Source organism: Lates calcarifer, linkage group LG10 (genome assembly GCF_001640805.2).
Source record: "Lates calcarifer isolate ASB-BC8 linkage group LG10, TLL_Latcal_v3, whole genome shotgun sequence".
NCBI lineage: Eukaryota > Metazoa > Chordata > Actinopteri > Centropomidae > Lates > Lates calcarifer.
This window is the reverse complement of record NC_066842.1, coordinates 1576333-1603407: the sequence shown is the minus strand read 5'-3', so window position 1 is coordinate 1603407 and position 27075 is coordinate 1576333. Positions and strand designations below refer to the sequence as shown.

The following is a 27075-nucleotide window of genomic DNA, read 5'->3' as shown; positions in this document are numbered from 1 at the left end:
TGTCATAGTATAGTATCAAAATGGTCAAAAAATGTCATAGTATAGTAAGGCGTCAAAAACAAAAAATGTCATAGTATATAAGGTCAAAAATCAAAAAATGTCATAGTATAGTAAGGCTGTCAAAAATGGTCAAAAAATGTCATAGTATAGTAAGGTCAAAAATGGTCAAAAAATGTCATAGTATAGTACGGCGTCAAAAACCATCAAAAAATGTCATAGTATAGTAAGGTGTCAAAAATGGTCAAAAAATGTCATAGTATAGTAAGGCGTCAAAAATGGTCAAAAAAATGTCATAGTATAGTAAGGTGTCAAAAATGGTCAAAAAATGTCATAGTATAGTAAGGCGTCAAAAATGGTCAAAAAATGTCATAGTATAGTACTGGCGTCAAAAACCATCAAAAAATGTCATAGTATAGTAAGGTATCAAAAATGGTCAAAAAATAAAATGGTCAAAAAATGTCATAGTACAGAATAGTGTTAAAAACCATCAAAAAATGTCATAGTATAGTAAGGTGTCAAAAATGGTCAACAAAAGTCATAGTATAGTATGGCGCCAAAAACCATCAAAAAATGTCATAGTATAGTAAGGTACAAAAAAAAAAAAAAAAAAAAAAAAAAAAAAAGTAAAAAAATAAAAAAAATAGTAGCAAAAACCATCAAAAAATGTCATAGTATAGTATGGTGTCAAAAACCATCAAAAAATGTCATAGTACAGAATAGTGTTAAAAACCATCAAAAAATGTCATAGTATAGTAAGGTGTCAAAAATGGTCAAAAAATGTCATAGTATAGTATGGCGCCAAAAACCATCAAAAAATGTCATAGTATAGCAAGGTGTCAAAAATGGTCAAAAAATGTCATAGTATAGTAAGGCGTCAAAAATGGTAAAAAAAAATGTCATAGTATAATAAGGCGTCAAAAATGGTCAAAAAATGTCATAGTATAGTAAGGTATGAAAATTGGTAAAAAAAAAAAAAAAAAAAAAAAAAAGTCATAATATAGTGTGGCGTCAGGATGCAGGACTTGAAGCTGTCGACAGTTTCTGTGATTAACATATTCTGTCTCTGCAGGAGGAGGAGACCGAATCACCTGAAGAGGACAACAAAAACGGTTCAATGTTCTTCAAGATGTTTAGATATGTATAAGACTTGAATAAGAATATCCTCATATGTGCTCATCACTACATTTAATGTGGGGTAAGAGAATAAAACAAAGTGTCTCCAAGCGGTCAAATATATGTCATCATCTTTGCTGTGGTTTGTTAAATGTTCAATAAATGATAAAGTCAATCAATAAAGTTTTGAAACTTAAGATTTGAGTTGAGTTTCTCTATTTTTGCATTTACATCACAAAAATGATTTTATAATGCAGAAATACCAAGTATTCTCTACTTGCAGAATTAGCTAAAGCTGTAACCCTAACCTCTGGCTACAAGTGGCAAAAAAAACTGTAACCCTAACCCTAACCTCTGGCTACAAGTAGCTAAAAGCCATAACCCTAACCTCTGGCTACAAGTGGCTAAAAGCCATAACCCTAACCTCTAGCTACAAGTGACTAAAAAAACTGTAACCCTAACCCCAACCCTAACCTCTGGCTACAAGTGGCTAAAAGCCATAACCCTAACCTCTAGCTACAAGTGACTAAAAAAACTGTAACCCTAACCCTAATCTCTGGCTACAAGTGGCTAAAAAAACTGTAACCCTAACCCTAACCTCTGGCTACAAGTAGCTAAAAGCCATAACCCTAACCTCTAGCTACAAGTGGCTAAAAAAACTGTAACCCTAACCCTAACTTCTGGCTACAAGTAGCTAAACGCCATAACCCTAACCCTAACCTCTGGCTACAAGTAGCTAAAAGCTGTAACCCTAACCCTAACCTCTGGCTACAATAGGTTATAAATATTCATATTCATGCAATATTAAACAGACTGGCTACAAGTGGCTAAAGAAACTGTAACCCTAACCCTAACCTCTGGCTACAAGTAGCTAAAAAAACTGTAACCCTAACCCTAACCTCTGGCTACAAGTAGCTAAAAGCCATAACCCTAACCTCTAGCTACAAGTGGCTAAAAAAACTGTAACCCTAACCCTAACCTCTGGCTACAAGTGGCTAAAAAAACTGTAACCCTAACCCTAACCTCTGGCTACAAGTAGCTAAAAGCCATAACCCTAACCTCTGGGTACAAGTGGCTAAAAAAACTGTAACCCTAACCCTAACCTCTGGCTACAAGTGGCTAAAAGCCATAACCCTAACCCTAACCTCTGGCTACAAGTAGCTAAAAGCCATAACCCTAACCTCTAGCTACAAGTGGCTAAAAAAACTGTAACCCTAACCCTAACTTCTGGCTACAAGTAGCTAAACGCCATAACCCTAACCCTAACCTCTGGCTACAAGTAGCTAAAAGCTGTAACCCTAACCCTAACCTCTGGCTACAATAGGTTATAAATATTCATATTCATGCAATATTAAACAGACTGGCTACAAGTGGCTAAAGAAACTGTAACCCTAACCCTAACCTCTGGCTACAAGTAGCTAAAAGCCATAACCCTAACCTCTAGCTACCAGTGGCTAAAAAAACTGTAACCCTAACCCTAACCTCTGGCTACAAGTAGCTAAAAAAACTGTAACCCTAACCCTAACCTCTGGCTACAAGTAGCTAAAAGCCATAACCCTAACCCTAACCCTAACCTCTGGCTACAAGTAGCTAAAAGCTGTAACCCTAACCCTATCCTCTGGCTACAATAGGTTATAAATATTCATATTCATGCAATATTAAACAGACTGGCTACAAGTGGCTAAAAAAACTGTAACCCTAACCCTAACCTCTGGCTACAAGTAGCTAAAAGCCATAACCCTAACCCTAACCCTAACCTCTGGCTACAAGTAGCTAAAAGCTGTAACCCTAACCCTAACCTCTGGCTACAATAGGTTATAAATATTCATATTCATGCAATATTAAACAGACTGGCTACAAGTGGCTAAAGAAACTGTAACCCTAACCCTAACCTCTGGCTACAAGTAGCTAAAAAAACTGTAACCCTAACCCTAACCTCTGGCTACAAGTGGCTAAAAAAACCTGTAACCCTAACCCTAACCTCTGGCTACAAGTAGCTAAAAGCTGTAACCCTAACCCTAACCTCTGGCTACAATAGGTTATAAATATTCATATTCATGCAATATTAAACAGACTGGCTACAAGTGGCTAAAGAAACTGTAACCCTAACCCTAACCTCTAGCTACAAGTGGCTAAAAAAACTGTAACCCTAACCCTAACTTCTGGCTACAATTGGCTAAAAAAATAGTAACCCTAACCCTAACCTCTGGCTACAAGTAGCTAAAAGCCATAACCCTAACCTCTATCTACAAGTGACTAAAAAAACTGTAACCCTAACCCTAACCTCTGGCTACAAGTGACTAAAAAAACTGTAACCCTAACCCTAACCTCTGGCTACAATAGGTTATAAATATTCATATTCATGCAATATTAAACAGACTGGCAAAATATTCAGTGCTTAGAAGTATTTATTTGAGTAGGAGTAAGATTTTCATTAGTCCCACAACAGGAAAATTCAGTGTTGCAACAGCGAAAATAAAAAAGGCACGATACAAACAAGACAAGATATAGAATAAGATATTATCAATTTGTAAAACTGGACTGGACTTGGGTACTGACATTGCAGTGTTTGAAATTTTAACATACCAATGAAATGACGAACACAAAATCTGACCTAACCCACTAACACTGTAGAGGTGTGAGTGCATGAATGTGTATGTGTGGAAAACAAAGGTAAGATGGCTGCTTTAAGATAGTAAAATAAAATGTCTTAGTATAGTATGGCATAAAAACATGCTGAAAAATGTCATAGTATAGTAAGGTGTCAAAAAATGTGAAAAAATGTCATAGTGTCGGCATTTTTTGACAATTTTAGATATCTTACCATACTATGACATTTTTTGACCATTTTTGCACATTTTTTTTTAACGCCTTACTATACTATGGTATTTTTTGGTTTTTGATGCCTTACTGTGACATTTTTTGATGGTTTTTGACACCTTACTACATTTTTTGACCATTTTTGACGTCATACTATGACATTTTCATTTTTTATGACCAATTTTCATACCTTACTATACTGATTTTATATATGATTTTTTTGATGCTTTATTATGGTATGACATTTTTTGACAGTTTCTGATGCTTTAATATACCCTGACACTTTGTGACGCTTTACAATACTATGACATTTTTTGATGGTTTGTGATGCCTTACTATACTATGACATTTTTGATTTAATATGACATTTTTACTTCTCTTTTGGATTACAAGTACTTCTGCATTGCTTTTATATTACAGTTAACTTTTACTGTTACCCTTAATATTATTTATCATTATTTTTTACTTTTCTTATTACCCATTACTTCTAAATTTACAGACAACCTTTGCTGTTGGAAACTACATCTAGTAAGAGATTACTTTCACTATTACATCTTGTTTCTGATATCGTCAGTTGCATTTATATTACTTCTACTAATACAACTTACTTCTCCATTATATTTATATTGCAGGTTATTTGCAGGCCTCTGTCCTGGTTTCAAAGAACTTCTCTGTGATCACGGGCTACATCTCTGTAATTGTGGAGAATGTCTCTGCGATTATCAAAAATGTCTCTGATCCCGATTGATGCCGTTGAATCAGGGAACTCCATCACTACCGACTCTTGCACGTGTCTGTGAGTCATGGACAACATCTCTGATCGTGGATGACGTCTCCCTCATCATCAACAATGTCTCTCTCCGACCATGTGCTGTGTAGGACATCTTGGGGATCGTGGACGATGTCGTGGACAAAGTGGCGACACCTGGAGAAAATTAAAGAGAAACATACAAAGGAAAATGATCAACAGACTTCTACGTCTTCTTCATTGACTATGAAAACACAGAAATATTCAACGTTACAGCTGAACCAACAACATTTAACAAAACATGTTTATGCCTATAAGTTCTTTGATGCCTTACTATACTATGATATGTTTTTTTGACATTTTTCAACATTTTTCGACGCCTTACTGTACTGTGGCGTTTTTGACCACATATTATGACATTTTTGATGTCCCACTATAACATCACATTTTCACAAATTCACTTTAATTTCAGATTACTACTACTTCTGCATTGCTTTTATATTACAGACTACTTAGATTACTTTTACAACTTTAAATCTTAAATTTCTATATTAATTGTCTGTCAACTTATCATGGGAGGAATCATGTATATTACTGTGAACTGCAACATAAAAACATTCACTTAAGTAAAAGCAGGGTTTTAACTTGTGGTATATTTAATTATACTTCAGTCCACAGGCAGAAAATTAACTAACAACTATATAACAGTATTATCCTCTGACAATTTATAGACAAGATTAATCAGTTAAACACCAAGGATTTAAACAATACATTGTTACTAACATTAATAGTTCAAGTTATCAACACATTTTTTTTCAGACTCAGTAAATCTGAAGGACACATACCTGTTTGGTTTGTCAGGTGAGAGCTGGTGTTTGTGTTCAGGCTGCAGGAGCTGAATCAGTAAACCTGCAAAACACAAGTACAAAACCTGAAAAACAAAGAACCTCATTAATAAAGAATAGTTCACTTCCAAAACCTAAACAGCATAGAAGAATGCAACACAGAAAACTAAACACTGCAACCAACAATCCCACTTTGAGGTGAATAAATAAATTATATTACTACAATATGACTTTACTGATCTCAGAGAAAAGCTAATTTTTAAATAGTTTTTATAATAATTTCAGCAGTAATTTCAGTGCAGACATTGTGGCCATGGCTTAAAACGTGGAGGAGCACAAAATTAAATCTAGTTTTCAAACTTGTATTTAACACAGAACTGAGCTCAGTAAACTCTCAGGTCACCACAAACAAATTTCTAATCAATAATTTGCATAACAGGGGATCAATGGATGGCTATGGACAGATTACTACCACAAAGCTACAAAGACACACAAAATGACAAAGAGGCAAAACAAATTGATCACAATGACATGCTTAACTGTCACACTGAAAAACAAAATGGCCACAAGGAAACGTTAAATGACCTGAAATAGACACAAAACTACAAAGACACAATATGAAGCAAAACAACCACAGAGAAGCTGAATAAGTCAATGTAAAACAGCTAGAGCAAAACGATGCAATACCACCACAGACAGACACAAAATGATCACATCGACATGATAATCGGCCACAAACTGACTACAAATTAGCAAGATGGAGCACAACATTACAAAGAAGCAGTAAGATGTCTGCGTTATCATCCGTCCACGTTAGGTGCCCACAACTCATGTCAAGGACGCCTCAGTCACAGAAACACAAACACACTCTTACCCAAACTATAAGAAATCATTACCAGGTAATGCTAATGCTAACACTCGCTACTGATGCTAACGCTCTCAGATAATGTTAATGCTAACGTTCGCTGCTAATGCTAACACTCTCCGGTAACGTTAATCCTAACGGTAGCCGCTACCTGTTTGTCTTACCTTCGCGCCGCAGGTGTGTTCAGTGTCCGGTCTCACCGCTGTTCGACAAAAAGCAGCTCCAGAGTTTGTTTAAACATCCAGACTCTCCGGTAACGACGTTTTCTCACAGCACTGACAAACAGAGGAAACGGTTCAAACTTGGTTTAAAGCTGTTTTCCGACTTCCGTTTCTCCGCCTCTCTGAGCTCCTCCCAGAAAGGTCATGGCCAATAACGAGACACGCCGCCGCCATGACGACATACGTCAGCTAACATTAACGCTGATTGGCCGACCCATTCTGGTCCGCCTGGCAACCGCCTCCGATTGGTCTTAAAATACATCCACTGTAAAGACAGAGAGAAGCCAGCTCCATCCTGATCTTCTACATGAGGAGGATTTACCACACTGAGACAGTTTAAGGCTTGAATGAATAAATACATGTGAACAGATGACAGGTTTAATGACCTGAAGTCACCATAGACTGTACATAAGAAGATAAAACACTGCACAGATCACATTAACTGTCACATATCAGGAAAATGACTTATGAATTTAAAACATCCTGAAGAAAACTGTGTCATATCAGTGAATCCTTATCCTTACCTATATATAATATATATAAGTAAAAAAAAAACTTTTGAGAACAAAGGCTGACGAGTGACTGATGACATCAACGTTTCTTTCTGTGAATCTGCCCGATCAGAAAAGCTGGTGTTAGAAAATGAAAATAAACACAATGAAAAACAAACATACCAACATGTAGAAGTGAAAAATGTTAATTTATTAGAGGTTTTTAATTTATTTATTTTGGATCGAGGAGAGTTTTCACATCTTTAACCAACTAAAAACCATCAGAGACATTTTCACCTGAAAACCTTCCTCCTCCAGCTACAGTTACAAATATCATCTGTATTAAATCACATCATGTCTAACACCTGATTCATGTACCTGTGCCAGGTAAACACACAAATGTTTTAGTAATGAACAGGTCAACATATAACTGTTGCTTCCTTTCAGGAGCTGCTTCACAATGAAGTTCAGTCGTTTCAAAGTTGAAACAACATTTATATATTTCTAATGTAGTTTTTCTTGTTTGTTCTGCATTCTGCAATCTGTTTATCACATGTACAAAAAACAAACCATAAATATTAAACCTTGATAAAATCTACTTCTGTTTTAAGCCACTTTATGTCTTTGACCTGTCCTGGACAGTTTCCTGATTATTTCCCTAAAATTTTCCAGCTAATTCCCTTGAAACGTTCCTGGTGTTTAGCTTTTAATAACGAGAAAGTTTGGGCTTATTTCTACCACTAAATGGAGAAAGTGTTAGAAGCTACAGTTATGAAATATTCATTCTTTATATTTGAGTTTTTAGGACAAAATAAATCTGAAATTATGTCACACCTTAGTGAAAAACTGTACTCAGACATCAGTAACCATCTGAGTTTCCAAACAGATGAGACAAATATTCTTAATTTTAAAAATTCTTAATGTAGATCTGCTCAGTAATCTTCTTCCTTAGTTTTACTCTGACGATAATCAGTGAATAAAACATGACCCAGGAGTTAAATTTATCATTACTTACAATTAGTACCAAACTAATCAGCCTGTCTTGGGAATATCAGAGTAATTTTACAGCTAAATACCAGATAGGTTTTAGGAACTTATGAGGAAAGTTTTCAGAGAATCAGCTGGAAATTACCTGCAAAACAAAGTTTTACCAGAAATTACAACTGAAAAGTCATTTTTGTCTAAAAACCAGCTGCTACGTTTTGTGTAAATCACTCTCCAGCCACTAGAGGTCACTGTACACTCAGAGAGGAAGTGTTAATGAGAAAATAAATTTTAATTTCTTGTTAAATTAACATAAGAAATGACACCAGGAAGCAGCACAGTGCACTGACGTAATAAGCAACAGATTTTACGTCTTTAAACATTAGCTTCCGTCACTTTAACAGGCTATTTTTGTCATTTCTGTTGACCTTTAACCTCCCAACCTCCCTTTTGGTAAATCATTTGAATGTAAAACTCTACTTGTATACAATATTTCTGTATCAAAAAGCTACAAAGATGCTACATTCTTGTTTTTTTTATGTAATGGCAACATTTCTCCACACAGAAGCTGCACCGTCTACTTCTGTCCACTGGGGGGGGCGCCGAGTTCCCCTCAAAGACTCTGACCGGAGTGCTTCACACAGCGAGGACTCCTGTTCCTCCTGCAGCTCGCGAGCTCACTTGGAGGATTTCTTCCCCAGTCAGTTAAAGGAGAAATGAGTCTCGATCAGTTTTTTAAAAAAGAGAAAAGTCAAATAGCCCTTTATCTCCGCTGCAGACTGAACTGAAGCTCGAGAAAATCTGAGGTGTCCCATCGTCCCTCGTGGCAAGTTTAAAAAACAGAAAAACATCCTTTGGCTACCTGCTGTCCAGCTCCCCTCTGGGCGTCCTGATTGGTGGGTTGGTCCTGGTTTACGTCCAGTGGTGGAGGACCAATGAGACGAGGAGACAGGTGGAGAACAGAGAAACAGACAGGGAGATGGCCGACGCCCCGCCACAGTCTTTAGCGTCCTCCTGTAGACAACAGATAAATACGTGGAAATATTTGTCATTGGTTCATCACTGTGTTTAAGTCCTACATTAGTTGTCAGTAACTAATGGCTAATTTCAAACTTCTGGTTTACGTTGTTAAAACTCAGTTATAATGTGTAACATTTTGTTTTTGTGAGTAGCAATGAAAACCAGTAAAAACACTGATTCAAGCAGTTTCAAGTTAAAGATCAATCGATATTACTCAATTGATATTGCTGATAAAATAAGATCCAGGCGCTCAGGAGGGTTTTACATGGAGCCGAATTATTGCCAGGGCTCTGTTTTGCTCCAAAACAACATGAGTAGTGATGAAAACCAGTGTTTTGTGTTCATGATGCCACAGCCTCAGAGGACACTGACCTTCGGGTGGTAGGCGTGACAGGACTGCGGTCGCCGCCGCACCTTCTGTGATTTCATCCTATTGCACTTAACTGTGGCATTATGTTCACTGCCATTAAGGAAAACAGAGCGCTCACTGCTGAAGACCATGGTATTCTAAATGAAGTACAGTGTTATTTATATGAGGAACCATCTGATCAGAGAATAAGTCAACAGGATCTAACCCTCTGGGCTGCAGTGAGGTGTACCTGAACGCACCACTGACCTCATGTGTGCTCTACAGACAGTATCAGCTGTAAGGATATATTTGATCTCTTTGGGCTCCAGTGGGATCGGTCCGTACTGACGAGAACAGTCACAGTCGGCCTGAGTCACGACCAGAACCAGGTTACTGTCGGGAATCTGCTGCACCACAAACATCCTGAAACACAGACACGGTCACAGCCGATCAGTCGTCAATCACATACTGATCACTCAACAATCAACCTGTTTCTCATCAGTCAAAAAACAATCACAAGTTTGTAGATTTTAGATTTAATTTCAGGTTTTATCTACAAGGTTTGGTTGTACCTTTATTTTGAAGGTTTGTAATGTGTAACTATGTCAGGTTTTCACCCAGTTTTGACCACTAGGTGGAGCTGTTGCTGTTCAGTGTGTGTCTGTGTGAGTGTGTCGTACTTCTGGCAGCGTCCACACTTGATGAGGCTGTTGGCTTCCCTGACGGAGTAGTCGTACATGAAGCCGGGATACGCCGTGTCGCAGGGCTGCAGCGCCTCCACCTTCTTCTGCTTATGAGCTGAAACACAAACACATTATTTTAACATTGATCCATCTGTTTAACTACAGAGAGCGAGCAGAATCATCACTGTATATCACTACCAGACTCCACTGACAAAAACAGGAGGAGTTTTGCTGCCTCAATCTGTTGGTTTGTTTGTGTTACTGTGTGACTTTTGGTGGTGGAAGAAGTAATCAGATACTTCACATAAGTAAAAGTACCACACAATAACACAAACAAAGCAGCAGCTCTTGTGTTCTGCTCAATAAAATCGGTGTTTTTTAAATTGGAGTCTGGTATTGATATAAAGTGACACATGGAAAAGTTTTTAAGAGCAAAACAGCTCCACTGAATCTATAAAAATGTTTATCACTCTTTATTATTTGCCAACTCTTTTGTCCCTGGTAGGATCCCGTAGGCTTTAGTCTGACCCCCCAAGCCTCTGCAGCATTTGTTACCATGGTGATATATCCTCCTAATTTTAATCTAAATAAAAAACGAGCGTCAGACACACAGAGACTTTACAGACATGATGTCGTACTCACATGTGTGATAACCAGCCTTGGCTGAACGGATGAAGATGGTGACGACACAGAGAACACAGGAGGTGATGAAGATGAGGGTGGAGGTGAAGATGATGAAGATGAGGCGGCCATATTGAAGGAAGATGTTTGTAAATGAGACATAAAGCAGTGATGATGTGAGACATGAAGAAACTCTGCTCTGACAGAAACAACTTTTCTATTTAATCTGGATTTTAATGTGTTTATTGTTCTTTATTGTGATCTGCTGCTGATTCACTAAATGAATCTGTTTTTCTGTCTTCAGTAACACGATATATAAAACAAAACAACAACAACAAACACCAGAGGGCTGAGGGACAACATGAGTCCCAGAGGTCAAACATGGACAGACAGATGCTATCCTGTGTGATTTCAGAGCTTCTTACCGTCCACAAAATAATCCGAGTGCCAGAGACCACAGAGGTTAAAGTCCAGCAGGAACCTGACGGAGACACAAATAAAACGCACGTCAAAACAAAAACCTGTTCATTCTGCCATGTAAACACAGCAGAGGCAAAATAACTGACCCTACTCTCGTAATAACAAGACTGTGTGAGCCATGAGTTGTCCAGTCATGTTTGTATCAGCTGCAGATTATCACTAAAATCAGATCATTTATCACGTCCTGACGGCTGCAGCTTCCTCTTCACGTCTGTTCCCTGCAGCCTGCAGTACAAATAACTGAGTCCAAAAAATGTGACTTTATCTCACCCATTTCAGCCTCCGTACACTGACTGTCTTTAAGAATTGACTTGTTCCTCCTTATATCTCACACCTGTCCCTCTGTTATTGTTCCTCTGTCGGAGAATCAAAACAAATCTGCTCCACCTGAAGAACACCTCAGAGGTGAGAGAGAAGATGTCTTTGTTTTTCAGTGAATTTCATTGTTCTCTATGGTTGATGTGAGCAGCAGCCATCTTGAATTCTTATGTCAGGGTTGGTGACTGTAGCTGCACCTTCATCCTCAACTTTTACTGACTCTCTACTGACAAATGAATAAATAAAATCCTCAGATTTTGAAACTCACATCAGAGCGTTGGAGAAGAACCATCTCATCAATGCCACGATGCCATAAAACGGCTGCAGGAGGAAAAGAAAAACAAGACGTTAATTCAAGAATTATTTAAATTTCACCAGTATGTTCAACAATGATCGAAAAAGAATCTGTTTTTTTAATCATTATAGAGCCAATAGATATGGTGGAAAATCAATAAATGTTTATTTTTCTGTCATGTCACTGATGCACATCTAATCACAGCTCATAAAATCACACTGTAACAGTCACTATAACAGTAACTAAACTTAAAACTGTAACTGAGAGAGGTTCAGTCGAACAACTCATACAGGAATGAGTCCTAAAACCAGGAAGTAACTTAGCATGTTAGCATTAGCAGTTCCCTCGTCCCAGAGTCAGTGTGTTTCTGGTTAAATGTCTGAAATAAGGTCTGTGGTTTTAACACAAGCTCAAGACATTTTCAGGTTTTATTCTCGGACATAAAATGGGTCAGTAAATCCCCCACTCCTGATGTTTGAAGCTTTTACGTGTCTTAAAAAAGGCGGTTGCTAACGAGTGTCTAAATGAGACTACAGAGGTTGTCGGGGACGTTAACATGAAAACCCATCTACTCACCATCAAACTTTGGTTGGTCACAGTTTATTTTCTGTAATACTCCAAACTAACTTCAGGGTTGGACTACAAAAATACATCATCCCTGCACCTGTTACAGCAGCTGGATATAGTTATAATTTAACGTCTGGGCTCAGATCTCGTCACTCCCCAAAGACATGTTTACATAGACACATTGGGGAGTGATGAGTAAATATCTTAAACCTGCTGCAGGAAACTGAGACTGAGGCGTCTGTTTCTCTAATGTTTAGTGCAGTGATGAGACTCACGCTGAGCAGAGGTCGGGCGCTGCTGGCGTGATGATGACTGTTCTTACACATCGCCTGGTAGTCGAACAACGACACTCTGCAAAAAAACACACACTCAGGTTGAATTCAATGATGCATGAGCAGGATGAAGAGACTAGAGGAGTTTAATTACAGTCATCTATCAGCCTTTTCTTACTGACAACCCAGACATACAGATGTTTACAGGTTACATGTTAACCCAGAGTCCATTTCTGTTTTTAGATCCAAACATTTGACTCATCATTTTAGCTCAGTTTAAGTTTTACAGTAAAAGATGCCTAAAATTAAATTCATTGCTACTATTATAAGAACATAAACAATTAATTAAAGGGGTTTAACAAACCCATTAATTATGTTGCTTTGTCTTGTTAATTTTGAGTCTCTGAAAATAAAAAGGGCTGTTAATTCCTAAATGTGATATTTTGGTTAAACCCCTTGAATTAAAGCTGAAAATCTTCACTTGATCTTGAGTCACTGTCCAAATACCCGACTGTAGATCATTAGGGAATGGAGTGTGTCGGCAGTATCAGCAGCAGTCAGTCTTACTTTTTAAACATTCCCATCTTGATCAGCGACGCCATGACAGAGCCGTCCACCTCGCCAAAGAAGCGTCCGACCTACGAACAACAACACGAAGAAAGATATCTGTTCATTCCAGTTCAGTTTAACATCAACTGAGTTATCTGTACTGTATCATCGAGTAATATCACAATCATACGGAGCCTGGGAGGAGACATGGAGGAAAAGATATCTGAAAGTTGAAAAAAAAAAGATGTATGTATGTATGAAGATCTCGCAGAAGTTTCTCGAAATCTCGCAAAAAGTTTCTCAAGGTCTTGAGAAAGTTTTATGTGATCTTGTAAAAATGACTTGAAATTTTGAGAAAGTTTTGTGCGATCTTTTTTTTTCTCTTCGTACAATCAACACTAACGATTAAAGGAGAAATAAACATGTTAAATCATTGTCGTCCTTTAAATAAAAGCAGCCTGACAGCTCAGTAGTTTGTTTTCAGAAAACAGCCTTTATCTTCCTCTACAAAATGATTGTTTTGTCTTTGTCATTTTCTAAGTGATTGTGTTTTGATCCTTTGTATTTTTTGGCTGTGTTTCCCTGCTTCACTTCATTTATCTCACCAGTATTTAATTTTCAGTCCTAAAACAAAGCAGACACTTACATTTCATATCATAAGTAGCTCTTAGAAATATTAAAATGCTGCCAACAAAGATAAAACTCCCTGAAGAACGATGTCTAAAATCCTAAATTAAATTATCCTCAATGCAATTTATGTAATCTCTGGGAGAAATCTGTCTCTTGGAAGTCTCCTCCAGTCTGAAAAGACATGATGTAAGAGAAAAATAAAAGGGTCTGGTTGCGGTGTAAAAATACCAGGAGGTTGCAGCAGGAGTAAAGAAGTGTTTCACAGTGATTTAAAGTAATTTCAGCGTGTCGGCCCTCTCTGGCCCTCAGCAGCAGCAGAGTCTCTGAATTATTCAGAGCGTTTTGTCTAAGCAGCTTTGTTCAGGTTTACAAGCTGCTCTCTGCCCACACTTTATCTCCCGTCTGGTTGGGATTTTCCCAGCAGCCTCGGAGGACTCACAGGTTTGCTGAGCGTTAGCAGTCGGATGCTGCTTACTGCTGAAACCTGACCCTGTGTTTACCTGACAGCAGGAGGGTAAACGTGCTGGAATAAACAAAAAACACAAGAGCAATAAAAAGTGGCAGAGTCAGACTCAGCAGCAGGTTCTTATAGTCTCTGAGGGACTAACATCACAGCTGCTTTATTATACTCAGGACTGGATGTACAGCAAGTCCAAGTACACTGAGTCAAACCTTGGAAAATTAGGGAGTTAGCTTGAAGGCACCGGATGGAAATGTCTGGTCCTTTTTAGTCCTTCTAGCTCAAAACAGTGAGTTTAGTGGACTCTCCACTCCCCAGATCTGAGGCCTTTGGGATGTGGTACAACAGGGGACTGGCAGCTTGAACATGCAGCTTTTAAATCTGTAGAAATGATGATGAAGTGTTCAAAAGGTTTAATTTCTCCTGCTGTTTGCGATCAGTAGGAGCTGATTAGTATAAAAACCAAACCACGTCTCTGAACAGGAAGTAGATTTTGAACAAAATGAAGTCAGGATATGGAGACTATGGGTTTATTTTACTGTATAACAAGTAAAGTCATCAGTGTAACTGTTAAATTCAGTGTCTAAACATGGCTGTGCAAAAACTAAACCACAAACATTACAACATCTAAAAACCTTATGATTAACAGGCTACAGCAGCTCTCACTCTGTCTCTCAGTGAAATGATGAAGAAACATCCAGAAAGCTGAAAAATCCAGTCTTTTTCTAACCTTTAGAACAGGACACGCCCGTCATGGTTCGCACTTGAAAAACTGATAATTTTTCTAGCTGCGAACCGACTTTTCAGGTTCTGAACCAATTTATTTTTTGTTTGAAATGCTCTGAACAGTTCAGATTTAGGTGCAGAAACTAGAATGGATCTTCCCACCGAATTAAACACTGTTAGACCAAGGACAACCCCCCATGGCAACAGCACTCCCCAGTGTCAGGGTCCTCCCCCAACAGAACAATACTCCCACCACACCACAAAAACTGCTCAGAAATGTCTCCAGGAACTCAACAGAGACAAGGGGTTGACCTGGACTCCAAACTCCCCAGATCCCAGTCTGATCCAGCATCTGTGGGATGTTCTGGAACAAATCAGATCCATAGAGACCCCCTAACCTGCAACCCACAGGACCCAAAGGATGTGCTGCCACATGTACACGTTAGCATGCCAATGTAGCATTTAATTTACTCCACAACAATGCCTTACAACTTGAATTTCACGCCCCCACTGTGGCGGTGAACATTACAGCCCTGTGTTTGTGCTGCTGTGGCTGCAGACTGTTAGTCTTGTTAATTTCAGGACATTTTTGGACATTATAGGTTGTGTTTATCAGTCCAACCTGTTTGCATCCCTGAGAATGATCAGTGGAGTCCTGCAGCAGGTCTCTCAGACAGAACCATTGATCAAACAGACGTTTCCTCTGCACACCACCAACAACAAGCCCCTGTGTTCTGCTTGGTCACCCTGCTCACTACGCTTCCTCCTCCCTGACCTATTTCTTTTAGTCAGCACTGACTTAATTTCTCTGCTGATTAAATATTTACCGTGCCCTGCAACGAACCACGAGCTGCACCTCTTCACACCACAGCGGCTTCAGCACCCAGGGAGGATTCTGGGCGTTTCCACAAACTTCTCCGTAAAAGTCCAAAGCTCAGCAAAACATTGAGGAAGCACTTCATCATAATATCTGCTTAGTAAGGCCACTGGGAACGCAGCAGACATGCAAATAATGAAAAATAGGCTTCTACAGTAAATGATTCTTGCTTTAAGGTTACACCACACCACAACATTTCACTGCTGTTTGTCTCACTGTCCTTCTCCAACACGGTCACAAAACTACATCTAATTTAGATTTAACAACAAATATCTCACTGCTCCTGCTTCTGCCAAAAAGTGACAAAGAAAAATAAACTGAACTCAGACTTCCAGGTGATGGAGAGCTGCCCTCTGGCAGCTGCAGTGGAAGTACTCTGATATCGGGCTGTAGTAACTGATTGTGCTGGCTGTGTTTTCTCTGTGTTATTGATCAAACAAACACGGTGCATTTACTGTCTGTTTCTGACTGAGAACTAAACATTTCATCATCAGACAAACTGAACCAAACATCCAGGCTCATGTTATGTGAAACAGTTTAAGCTCAAATATTAAATCTAAAATTTTTGTTATTTTAAGGCTAGGGGAGGTTGTATTGGTGTGTTCCATTTACATCAGAAGTCGAGGCTCGTCCAGTAGAGAAGTTGGAAAAATATGGACGCTCGCAGGAAAGACTTTGTTGTTGTTGTTCTTTTCGGAGAATCAAAACACCACTGTTCTGATGTTTGAAGCCTAAATCCAATCTCCAGAAGTAAGAAGCTAATGTTAGGCTATAAACCAACTACACCACGGTCACATGACGTCAACGTCTCCACCACTAAGCTTCCAACTGGTCATTTCATTTAGCTCTGAGCTCTTCTACAAAAGCCTTTCTTCTTAGAAAGTTAGTGAGAGTTTGAAAGAGCGTGAGTAGAAACACAACGAGGCTGTAAAGGTGAAAAACAAATTCCTCAGCTCAGTGTTTACAGCCCAGTCAAGGTTACACATTGTTACATAACAGATAAATCTACAGTGTTTCTCCCATCATTCCCTGCACATATACATCCAGTCAGCAGCTCTGCTCTGCAGCTGGACGTCCATTTGACCCTCACAGTCTTACAGATGTCAGGGGGTCAGTGGATGAGGACTAAGCCTCATCTGGCCTCAGCAGATCCAGCTGCTGCTGCTGCACAGCTGGCAGCCTCATGGTCACTGAGACCCACCTGTAACACAAACAGCACAGGTTCGACTCCTGCTAACAAACCGAACAATAAGCTGGAGGCTGTGGAGAGGTTTAACAACTGAAGTAGAGGTAGATACGTCAGCTGAGGAGGTTTGTGGGGCATGAACCGGGCGTGGCTCCTCAGCTGAGAGTGTGTGTGTGTATTTATAGCAGTGGTGGGTACAGGATTAATCCTCAGTAATATGGCTCTTAACAGGCTGAGTTAATCCACAGCTAACGAGCAGCTGTCAGATGGACAGCAGGCTGCACGTCTCCACACACAGAGTTATTTCTGCAGTGTATGGAAGCCTAAATGGGCCTAGAACAGAAAAAGAAACTGTAAAATATTAAGGCGAGACACTGCTAGTGGATAGAGTAAAAACTTGAACAAAATAAATCACATCACTGTTGAGCTGGTTACTCACATTAAGGTAAATATTTTTTTGAAATGTTATGTTTAAATATGCAAAGGAAGCATTAAACCTAATCAAATATTTCCAGAGTAGAAATCTGAACAATGGATGAAACCAGGTTCAAATTTCTTGTTTTAATTTTTTGATGTATTAAAAAGTGACTTAAAAAGATAAAATATAAATTTTTGCTGTGTTTTTTAGGAGTAAAATATTCTATAAATCAGTCTGTGAATGACATGGACAAACCCCTCTAACTGCAGGTGAAATGGAAATTTCTGGCTCCAAGTGTGAGAAAGAAAAAAAAACTCATTTTGAGAAACCGGCCTTTAAAAATATGAACTGTAATTGAAGTCTACAGATGTAAAGACAGAACATGGAGTAAAATAAACACCTAAATATGTATTCAAGGTGTTTTCTTTCCATTAGTCTGAAAAAAGACATCTTATAGAAGCAAAATAGCCCAAAATCTGAAAAAATTTGTTTTTGCCTGAAGTGTCTCAACTTAAATCATCATCATCATTGACTTCATCATAAGTCTTAAGATGATTAATAATGATGCACAATTTAAAATATCTGCAGTAAGTTAAGGAGCGTCAGACTTGCGACCTCTGCCCGGACAGATCTCATCCATCGTCAGTCCGGCAGCTCGCTCCGCTCCGGTTCAGCTCCACCCACGGTCCGATGAGATCAGAAGGTGCAGCTGCTGCTACATTTCACCGCTAATGCAGCACAAACACAGATTAAGACCAAAAACACTCCTCAAATCCTATGAGCCATCCAGATGTTGTTTATGAGCCACATTAGCTGATCCAGAGAGCCAAGACATCACCTCATGACACCGACTCACGGCTCGTCCACGACATTGACACCAAAACTCATTTTGACTGTGGCACAGAGACTCAAGAAGATGGAAGGAATTAACTGCAGCCAACGCAAATTAATTATCCATGTGGTCATTAACTCTTCAACTTTAGAGAAAATGTTCTAAATTGTGATATATATCGTTATCAGGAAATGTGATTTTGAACATATCGTACAGTCCTAATCACTAAGGTACAGAGAACATCAGCCACATCAAGAAACTCTGCATCATTTGATGTAAGGACGCAAATGTTCTTTTTCTTGGAATTTCCTTCATTTCCTTCATTTTCCACTCCTGTTAAACAACAACATTAAACTTAACAAAAACTACTTTAACTTTTACTTTGAAAGAAAAACCAGGTAGATGATAAAACTGACCAACTATTTCCAGACCAGGCAGATTACACCACAGTGATACAACTGGAATATTTAATTCTGCTGATTTAATTTTTAGGGTGTAGAGGTCAGGTGGAGTCACAGTGAGGTCAGTTCAGGTTGTGGATCTCACCTCGTTCCTCTCTTTGGACAGCAGGATGAAGCCGTTATTGTCGACCAGGAAACAGTTAAGATCCTGAAAAGGAAGCAGCAGAAAGATGTTTTGTCAGTTTAGTTTCTCTAAACATGAAGAACTGATGTTCGAGCATCAGAGGAAGGTGGATACTCACCACACTCTCACAGCTGAGCGGACACACGCCTTCGATGTTTGAACACTGAGAGAAAAAAAAGAGACGAGTTGTTAAAAAGTTGAGGTTAATGATGTTAAAAATAAATCCAACCTCCAGAAGTAAGAAGCTAATGTTAGGCTATAAACCAACTACACCACGGTCACATGACGTCAACGTCTCCACCACTAGGCTTCCAACTGGTCATTTCATTTAGCTCTGAGCTCTTCTACAAAAGCCTTTCTTCTTAGAAAGTTAGTGAGAGTTTGAAAGAGCGTGAGTAGAAACACAACGAGGCTGTAAAGGTGGACTGGTGAGTAGATGGGTTTTCATGTTAACGTCCCCGACAACCTCTGTAGTCTCATTTAGACACTCGTTAGCAACCGCCTTAGCAACACGTAAAGCTTCAAACATCAGGAGTGGGATTTACTGACCCATTTATGTCGGAGAATAAAACCTGAAAATGTCTTGAGCTTGTGTTAAAACCACAGACCTTATTTCAGACATTTAACCAGAAACACACTGACTTTGGGACGAGGGAACAGGAAGTGCTAACATGCTAACATGCTAACTGAGTTCCAGGTTTTAGGACTCATTCCTGCACCACTCTATTAATTAATTTAAATGTCACATTCATTTTTAAGTCAAGTGAGTAAAGTACCAGGTGGATATTTCGTAGGGCAATGATCAAGGTCATGTTTTTGGAAGGTGCCATGTTTGATTTGAGACACACAACTGTAGAAACACAACCCTGTTGAACTTAATGCACCACACCAGTGAGTATACTGTGTACACAGAGTACTACATGCCAGTGTACAAACTGTAACGCACAGGCTTTAAATCAATGATCAATAATCACTTACGTCTGTGTCGCTGGGCTGGAAGCAGCAAAGTGAAGAGTTGATGAGGAAAAAAAACAACAGATAATCATATTAACATCATTAAACTGTGAACTAATGGAAATATTTTCACATTTTTTGACTCATCAGGAGCAGAGTATTCTCACTGTGTTTGTTGACTGAACTTGGTTTTAAAGGTCACAGAAATGTTCAGCTTTTGTAAAATGTGGTTGTTTTTCAAAACAGCTGGATCTGTATTTAATGATCCAACTGACAGCTTCAGTGCATCAGGACACAAATACAGAAGATAAATATACTTGGTTCCTGTTTCAGGACAAACCACAGAAACGAAATGAGACAGAACAGACTGTTAATGTAAGAAAATAACTTTGTATGATGAAAATATAAACTGCAGAGGATGAGAGACGCAGCTTTTGGTTTTTACTGAATGGAGGAAACCTTGTATAAACCTCAGTGACTGTAAATCAGTGGCGACAGGATGTAAATGTTCTGTGAAGTCAGATTAGTTAATGTCAGCGGTGGAGCAGTTTTGTGAATACATTAATCCAGCCTGTCACAGCTGTCAGCTCTCATTAATAACGTTATATACACCATCAACCTCTACAGGACATCTGCACACATTCAGCTGCAGCTCTGCTTCTGCTTCACTGAGCTGCAGGAGACGCCCACAAGGTCAAAGACCTGTAGAGCATATGTGTGTGTGAGTGTGAGTGTTGGTCAGCCTTATGTCATATCTGGGGACAAATTCTGCAACAAGACGAGAAGAAGTCTGTGGGTAAACGAGGGTCCCCGCGAGGCCTGAACGCTCATTACAGCAGAAAACTGAACTGCTGCATGGATAAAAATGGAGACAAGAGTTTCCTTTAATTAGACCCCGACCAGTGGAGTCCGTCCTGAGGGTGGTGCCAGAGGGGCTGAATGAAAATGGGGGCAATTTTATGAGATCTCAGACTCAGTCACACCAGCATTTAACATTTTAAAAACCTCATTGTTGTCACTGGTTCAGTGGAGCTGCAGTAAATCTGTGCTGAGCTTTTACGCAAACTTCAGTTTTTATGAACTCTGATGTCTTCTATCGTCTTCACAATGCTTGTATAAGAAAAAGCTAGTTGCCGTGGCAGGATATTGTAGCTAGCTGTTACTAGTTAGCCACAGTAGCTTTCTAACAACCCTTGCAGGTGTTCACTTCGTCACAAAGCTTCCAATGCAACCTAGTTTGCAAAGATTTAAATGAATTTTGCTGTTCTGGTGTGAGGTGGGGCAGCTAACCTGACATACATACAAAACGAACCATCCACTCTTCATCACTGATGTCTTTTCTCTAGTAAAACTTAAAAGATGCTATTGTTCCAATGGAGCATAAATCTCACATCTTTATCGCCTGTTGGCAGCTAGGGGCAAACACACCCACTACAGTAACACCTTCAGCCTCAATGAGTCCATGATGGTTTGGTGCTTTATGCTTCATTTATTTATTGAACTCAGCAGTGCCTAAACTGAGAGCCAAATTTAGCATGCTAACCGGTGCTAACCTGATGTGTGCATGCTAACATTTATCATGTACCTTCATTTAGAATTCAATTTGCTTCTTTAAATCTCTGAATTTAACCCCTCAGCTTTCTCAATGCTGGCAAGATAAAGTAAGAGGAGATTTAGACTGAACAATGAAAACGCTTACTCATGACAGTGAGAACAGACTAAGGGGCATAAGAAGCATTTACATTATCTTAACTTTGGTCTCCTGATGGGAAAATCCTGTTGTTTTACATCATAATTGGACTTTATTCTCTGCACATTCCACTTTATCTTAATGAAAAGTCTAAGGGCCTTAATGCCTGTAATTAATGTCTTCTGTTCCCTGATGAACATGAAGGAAAATTGAAGACATAACCTCTGAATGCAGAGGATTATTACTGGAAAATCACGTGTTCGTCCTTGGAAACTTGGTGGTGTAACCCGTTATTTGCGTGCTCGGTCGCTAACGAATAGACTGTTGTCTGACTGCAGATCATGCTGCATCTCTGTGTGGTGCAGTTTACACTCTTGCAGAACAGCATTATATAAAATTGGATGATGCACTGCAGCTAATGTGATAACCTCTTTCATTTTTTTGCCTCTCTGTTCCCTCAAAGGTCGGCACGGTCTGGGTTTTCAGACCAAAAGTTCTCACAAGATGGGCTCCAGAATAAAGTTTAGCAGTGAACTAGGATGCTACATCAGGATATAAACTATCACAGGTATTAATTTTCCAACTACGTATCCTTGTCTGATACTGTATATTTCCTCCTGAGGATCAGAGAGGTACAGAATGTATGTGAAGTCAGGGCGGCACAAATTTAAATTTCCTTCCATTCTTCTTTTGAATTTGGTTGCAAAACCTGGCAGAAAATCATCACTGAAAAGGTATGAAAGTACAGCTGTTTGACCTTCAGGTGTGAAAACTCTACGTCACTGTTTGCGACAGGTGAATGACGTAACTTTGCAGGTTAAATTTAGCTTTTTTCTGTAAACACTGGTGTGATCAAGCACTTAAATGCAACAAAGTCAACTGGAGACAAAGGTTGTTTTTACTGCAGGTAAACTGCGGAAGCCTAAAGGTTCCCCTGTGGAGTTTTTGCCCACTAGGAGCTCAGTATGGGCATAATTAATCAGCAACCAGCAGAAGATGCAATTAAAATTTAAGAGAGAAAACCGAGCTGTCATAGAAATCGAAGGTAAACATGAAGAGAACAGGGGAAGTTTGGTGTGGGAACATTTCCAGCTAAGACATAACAAAGCTCATAGTAAATATTGCAGTGTTGGTGGTAACGGTTTTACATTGTGTCTAAAAGCCTCTCAGTTGTGTTGTCTGACGAGTGACGTAGATTTGGTTTGTTAATTTGTTGGGTTTGACTTGGAGCCTCGGGCTCCGATGCCTTTATGAGGCTGCAGATCTTTGTTGTTTTACTTTGTGTTAGTTCATCTTTAAAGGCTTTGTTTAAGACAGTTGTTGTTGGACTATAATTTCTTCTTGGAATAAATATTTAATTGTGGAAAAAACACAATGTCTTTAGCAGCCTATTTTCTCCTATAGGCAATTTATAGGCAATTGACTGTTAATTTTCCTGATGATCATCAATCAAGGGCATTTCTTCACCGCCCATCCCTACTAGTAGCATTCATCAGCTGTATAAAAAGATGCACAACGTGACAGTCCCCAGAAGTGAAGCCAAAACTCTTTGATCGCCCCTTGGTGGCTGGTTGCAGAATAGGACATAGACCAATCAAAATACACGTCAAATATTTATTTTTTTTAGATATGGTGTCTGTCGATGGTTTCTTTAGGTCGTTCTTATCACTCTGATGTTCAAGTGTTTATTTTGCTGATAAATTGAGTTTTAATTAGTTATTTGATGATATAAAAAGTAAGTGAAACACCATGATTGACAGCTGTGATTGACCTGCAATGCAGTAAGATGGCAGCACATGTACCCAGGATATTATGACTTCATTTTTGTACAGTGGGAGGAAGTGGAGATGTGTCGTCCATCTTTATGGACAGTCATTAGTGGCACTATGGAGCAGTGTTTTTACGAGTGAGTTTTTTAGATCTCAAGGACAAACACAGTGAGTTTTGGTCAGAAACACTGAGTGTAAACAAACTCCACAGGGAACCTTTAACTGGTTTGTGTCAGTGTGACCAGGATAAGTTTAAGGTTTAAGCAATAAGAGTTTAGTATCAGTCGAAGGTTAAGGTTAGTTTAAGCCTCCAGAGAATCAACACACATCAATGAAATGTCCCCAAAAATGACACGAGCCAACATGTGTGAGAGTGAGTCCTCCGGTCACCTGCTTGGCGATGGCCCAGAACCTCTTTTCCAGCAAATCCAAGGACATCTGCACCCCGATAGCTAAAAATAGAAAACACACATACACACACAGCATTAAGACAGATGCAGGACAAGATGGACTCTGCAGAGGCGGTGGCGAGCTGTTTGCCGTGTTTGTGGAGGAAGGTAAGGTGGAGGACAGGAAATCAATTCGACCCTGGGTTCACCTCTGTCGTGTCCTGACGCTAATGAAAGGATGTAAACACTGATGAGCCTGATGGTGTGTGTGCTCCCTGCAGGCTGGGTAACGGCACGTCCCTCAGTAATGCACCGAAGCAGCTTTATTACTCTGACACAGCAAGAGTTTAGAGGCTTGTTGAGTGGTTGATACTGTTAATAGTCTCTGTGAAGTCAGAGGGTCTTATCAAAATATCAACTCTACACTGATCAGCCACAACGTTAAACCACTGACAGGTGAAGTGAATAACACTGATCATCCCGTTACAGTCCAATGTTCTGCTGGGAAACCTTTGGTTCCCCCAAGGTAACAGCACTCCCCAATGTCAGGGGCCTCCCCCAGCAAGATAATGCTCCCACCACACAAAAACTGCACAGAACTGTCTTAAGGAAAATGACAGAATCACCAGTCACACCAGTGGCTCTGTGACCGCCATGGCAAGAGGACCGTTGGGAGTCATTTCACCTCAGAGCAACATAATATCTGCAACTGTTTTTGTCACTTCAATGATGAAAACTCTTCTTCACACAGGCAGCTGGTCTGCAGTCACACACACACAAACACACACAGACGAGTAATACAAGGCGACATGTCGCGCCTCTTGTGTGCTGGTATTATTGGAAAAGCAGAGCAGCTGTAAAACCTTTTATTTCTGGTCATTGCTTGTTATTGAGCTTCTAGTTATTGTGCATTTCACCGACTGTGGATTCTCCTCTGATGCTGCTGCACAGAAAAAAAAACAACAAGAATTCTGCTGCCTGTTCAGTTTATCTAGGAATTTAAGTGTGACCAAGCCAAGCATATTAACTCTGCCACATTGATCTCAAAGTTGTTTCTTCCTTTTTAATTGAAAATCAATCAAAGCTTCAACTGTTATATCAGCTTTTTTGCAAATAATACTCCAAGATAATTCTGGACTGGCAGTCCAACCAGTCGAGGATATGGTCAGTGACCAGAGTAAAGATTGTGCAGCCAGATTCATTGTTGTTTTGGTTGAATCACATTCTTTTAAAACTTGCTGTGAAGCTGTTGAAAAATATTGATTAGAGCCACTTTAAAGGGGCTATTTGAAAGTTTTCTCCATTGCTGAACGTTGTCGCTGGGAGCAGGTGGTGGTGACGGTTTCCTGCCAAGAGCTTCAGTCATCATTGTGTTTACAATACATGAGGTTAGAATATGTCCTCTGAGCAGTGCTACTTCTTCGGGACAGTCTGGACACTATCGGAAAGAGATGAGACAAGTTAGGGCTAGCTGGTTAACATGCTAACTTAAGTGGAAGATAAAGAAGCAATAGAGCTAGAGGCACTTTCCAACCCTGGAAACTTGAAACATTTCTTCTAAACTGCTAAGTAAACAGCTGCTAATGCTAATGTTGGGTACGTAGCGATAGATTTAAACTTACAAATAGCTCCTTTAAGGGTTCCTGGCTCACTCAGTTAACATTTTGGTTCCACTAAGTTACAACTAAGTTCCACTAAGTTTTCTGCCATTGTTGGAAGTCAGTTAAAAGTTAAAATGTGTTTTATATGAAAATTGTTTAAGGGTAAAAAGACAATTTAGCTTTGTGGACTGTGTCCTGGAACTGGATTTATTAATAACTATGAACATATTTTTGTTTGATTTCATCCCGGAACAAAGTGATAAAAAGAGATGGTGGTGTTTTCATTTCTTTGTCACACCCTGGTTGTAATTCCACGTTTAAGAGTTCAACACTTGCTCTTATATTCTGCCCTTGCTGGTTCGCCTGTGAGGAGCTAAACAGACATTTAAGAGAGTCAGGTTTTGAACTGGGACACATCTACAAGCTCAGTGTGAAGCAGGAGCGTTGTAGCCGGGGGAAGAAATGTGATGCTGCATTTGTGTTCAGAGAGAGTTGTGACCTTTGGGCCGTTTAAACCTCTTAAGGCATCACTCTGCTTCATTCCTTTAAAATAGCCTCGCTGCAGACTCAGTGGTCTGCGGCTTTGCTCTGCTGTTTCATTTCATTTCTCTATTTTTTTTTTTTTTCTCCTTTCCTGTCAGCAGTGTCCTTATCGCCGCCCTTCAGCACCACAGCCGCACTGTTTCTGCTGCAGTCTGCAAGGACGAGTCCATGACGGGACAAAAACACACCCGACACATTTATTCTCTGTTGAAATAAGATCTTTTTTCTGGGAGCATTAAAATTTTATGGTTGAAGTTACTACCGGCACTTATTCTGTTTGCACTTTTGGGTGTTTTTTCATATTTCATGTGCTTTTTTACTCTTATTTTCTCTCTGTGTCCCCTAATGAAACTGCAGTAAGGGCAACACAAAGAGACCCAGACACGTTCTCTGGACTCCTAAAATTAAGCTTTTTTTTTCCTGATTGATGATCCAGTGGTCTGGTTTCTATACATTTGTCAGTTGTTTTGAAAAGTCAGATAATTAGTTTCATGGTGATTGGTGATCATTTGCAATTCTTTAAAAATGTTTACAGAGGAATTCTCACATCAGCGGGTACATCTTTAAATTTTATGTCTTAATAAAAGTTGTGTAATGTCCTGCTGTTAGGAGATTCTTGTGGTGAAGATTTAAAGCTTAAGTAGTCAACTAGTGAAATACAGTTATGTTTATCTGATAAAGGTTTAGTGTTAAGGGAATAATTCCACATTTTAAGATGAGAAGACAAAATTCAACTCGATCTAAGAACATGTAACATGACTTTATTCTTTCAAACTGTGTACAGTGCATACACCAATACTTTCCATGTTGTTTGCGTTAAAACATCTAGGGTTTAGGTTTAGAGCTGGGAAAAGATCATCGTTTGGGTTAAAACAAGACACTAAAGCACCTGAAATGATGGTCACAATGTTTGGTACAAATGCCCCGATATGACGGTTAAAATGTCTAGTCACTGGTTTCGAACACTGCTCTCCTGCTCCTTGTGCAACGTCACAAGAAATTCCATCACCATCCAACCAACACCCGTCTCCTCGTACTGAGCCAAAACACATCATCTGAAATGCATTGCGTCGACATGGGAAGGATTAGTGTATCACCTGCACACATTTTGAAAGAGTAAAGTCGTATTTGTATGCAGATTCAAGACAACAGGCTGAATAAATACAAACTGGAG

At 39.3% G+C, this 27075-nt stretch overlaps 1 protein-coding gene and 1 long non-coding RNA gene across 2 annotated transcripts in view; both read right to left on the bottom strand.

Annotated features, from left to right (window-relative positions):
• Positions 1 to 3503: 3503 nt before the first annotated feature.
• On the bottom strand, positions 3504 to 6741 carry LOC127142841 (uncharacterized). Its single transcript, XR_007813919.1, has 3 exons — positions 6556 to 6741; positions 5527 to 5612; positions 3504 to 4858 (listed from the first exon to the last, which is right to left on the bottom strand). It is a non-coding gene; the product is annotated as an uncharacterized LOC127142841 (long non-coding RNA).
• A 196-nt stretch (positions 6742 to 6937) lies between these two features.
• LOC108902629 (voltage-dependent calcium channel subunit alpha-2/delta-4-like) overlaps positions 6938 to 27075 on the bottom strand; it is a 52496-nt gene continuing 32358 nt past the window's right edge. The window contains 13 exon segments of the mRNA XM_018704568.2: positions 6938 to 9101; positions 9480 to 9562; positions 9764 to 9879; positions 10137 to 10254; positions 10782 to 10802; positions 11186 to 11241; positions 11827 to 11879; positions 12696 to 12771; positions 13260 to 13330; positions 18917 to 18979; positions 19074 to 19118; positions 19934 to 19948; positions 23759 to 23820. Coding sequence (XP_018560084.1) covers positions 9000 to 9101; positions 9480 to 9562; positions 9764 to 9879; positions 10137 to 10254; positions 10782 to 10802; positions 11186 to 11241; positions 11827 to 11879; positions 12696 to 12771; positions 13260 to 13330; positions 18917 to 18979; positions 19074 to 19118; positions 19934 to 19948; positions 23759 to 23820 — 881 coding nt within the window. The 3' untranslated portion in view covers positions 6938 to 8999.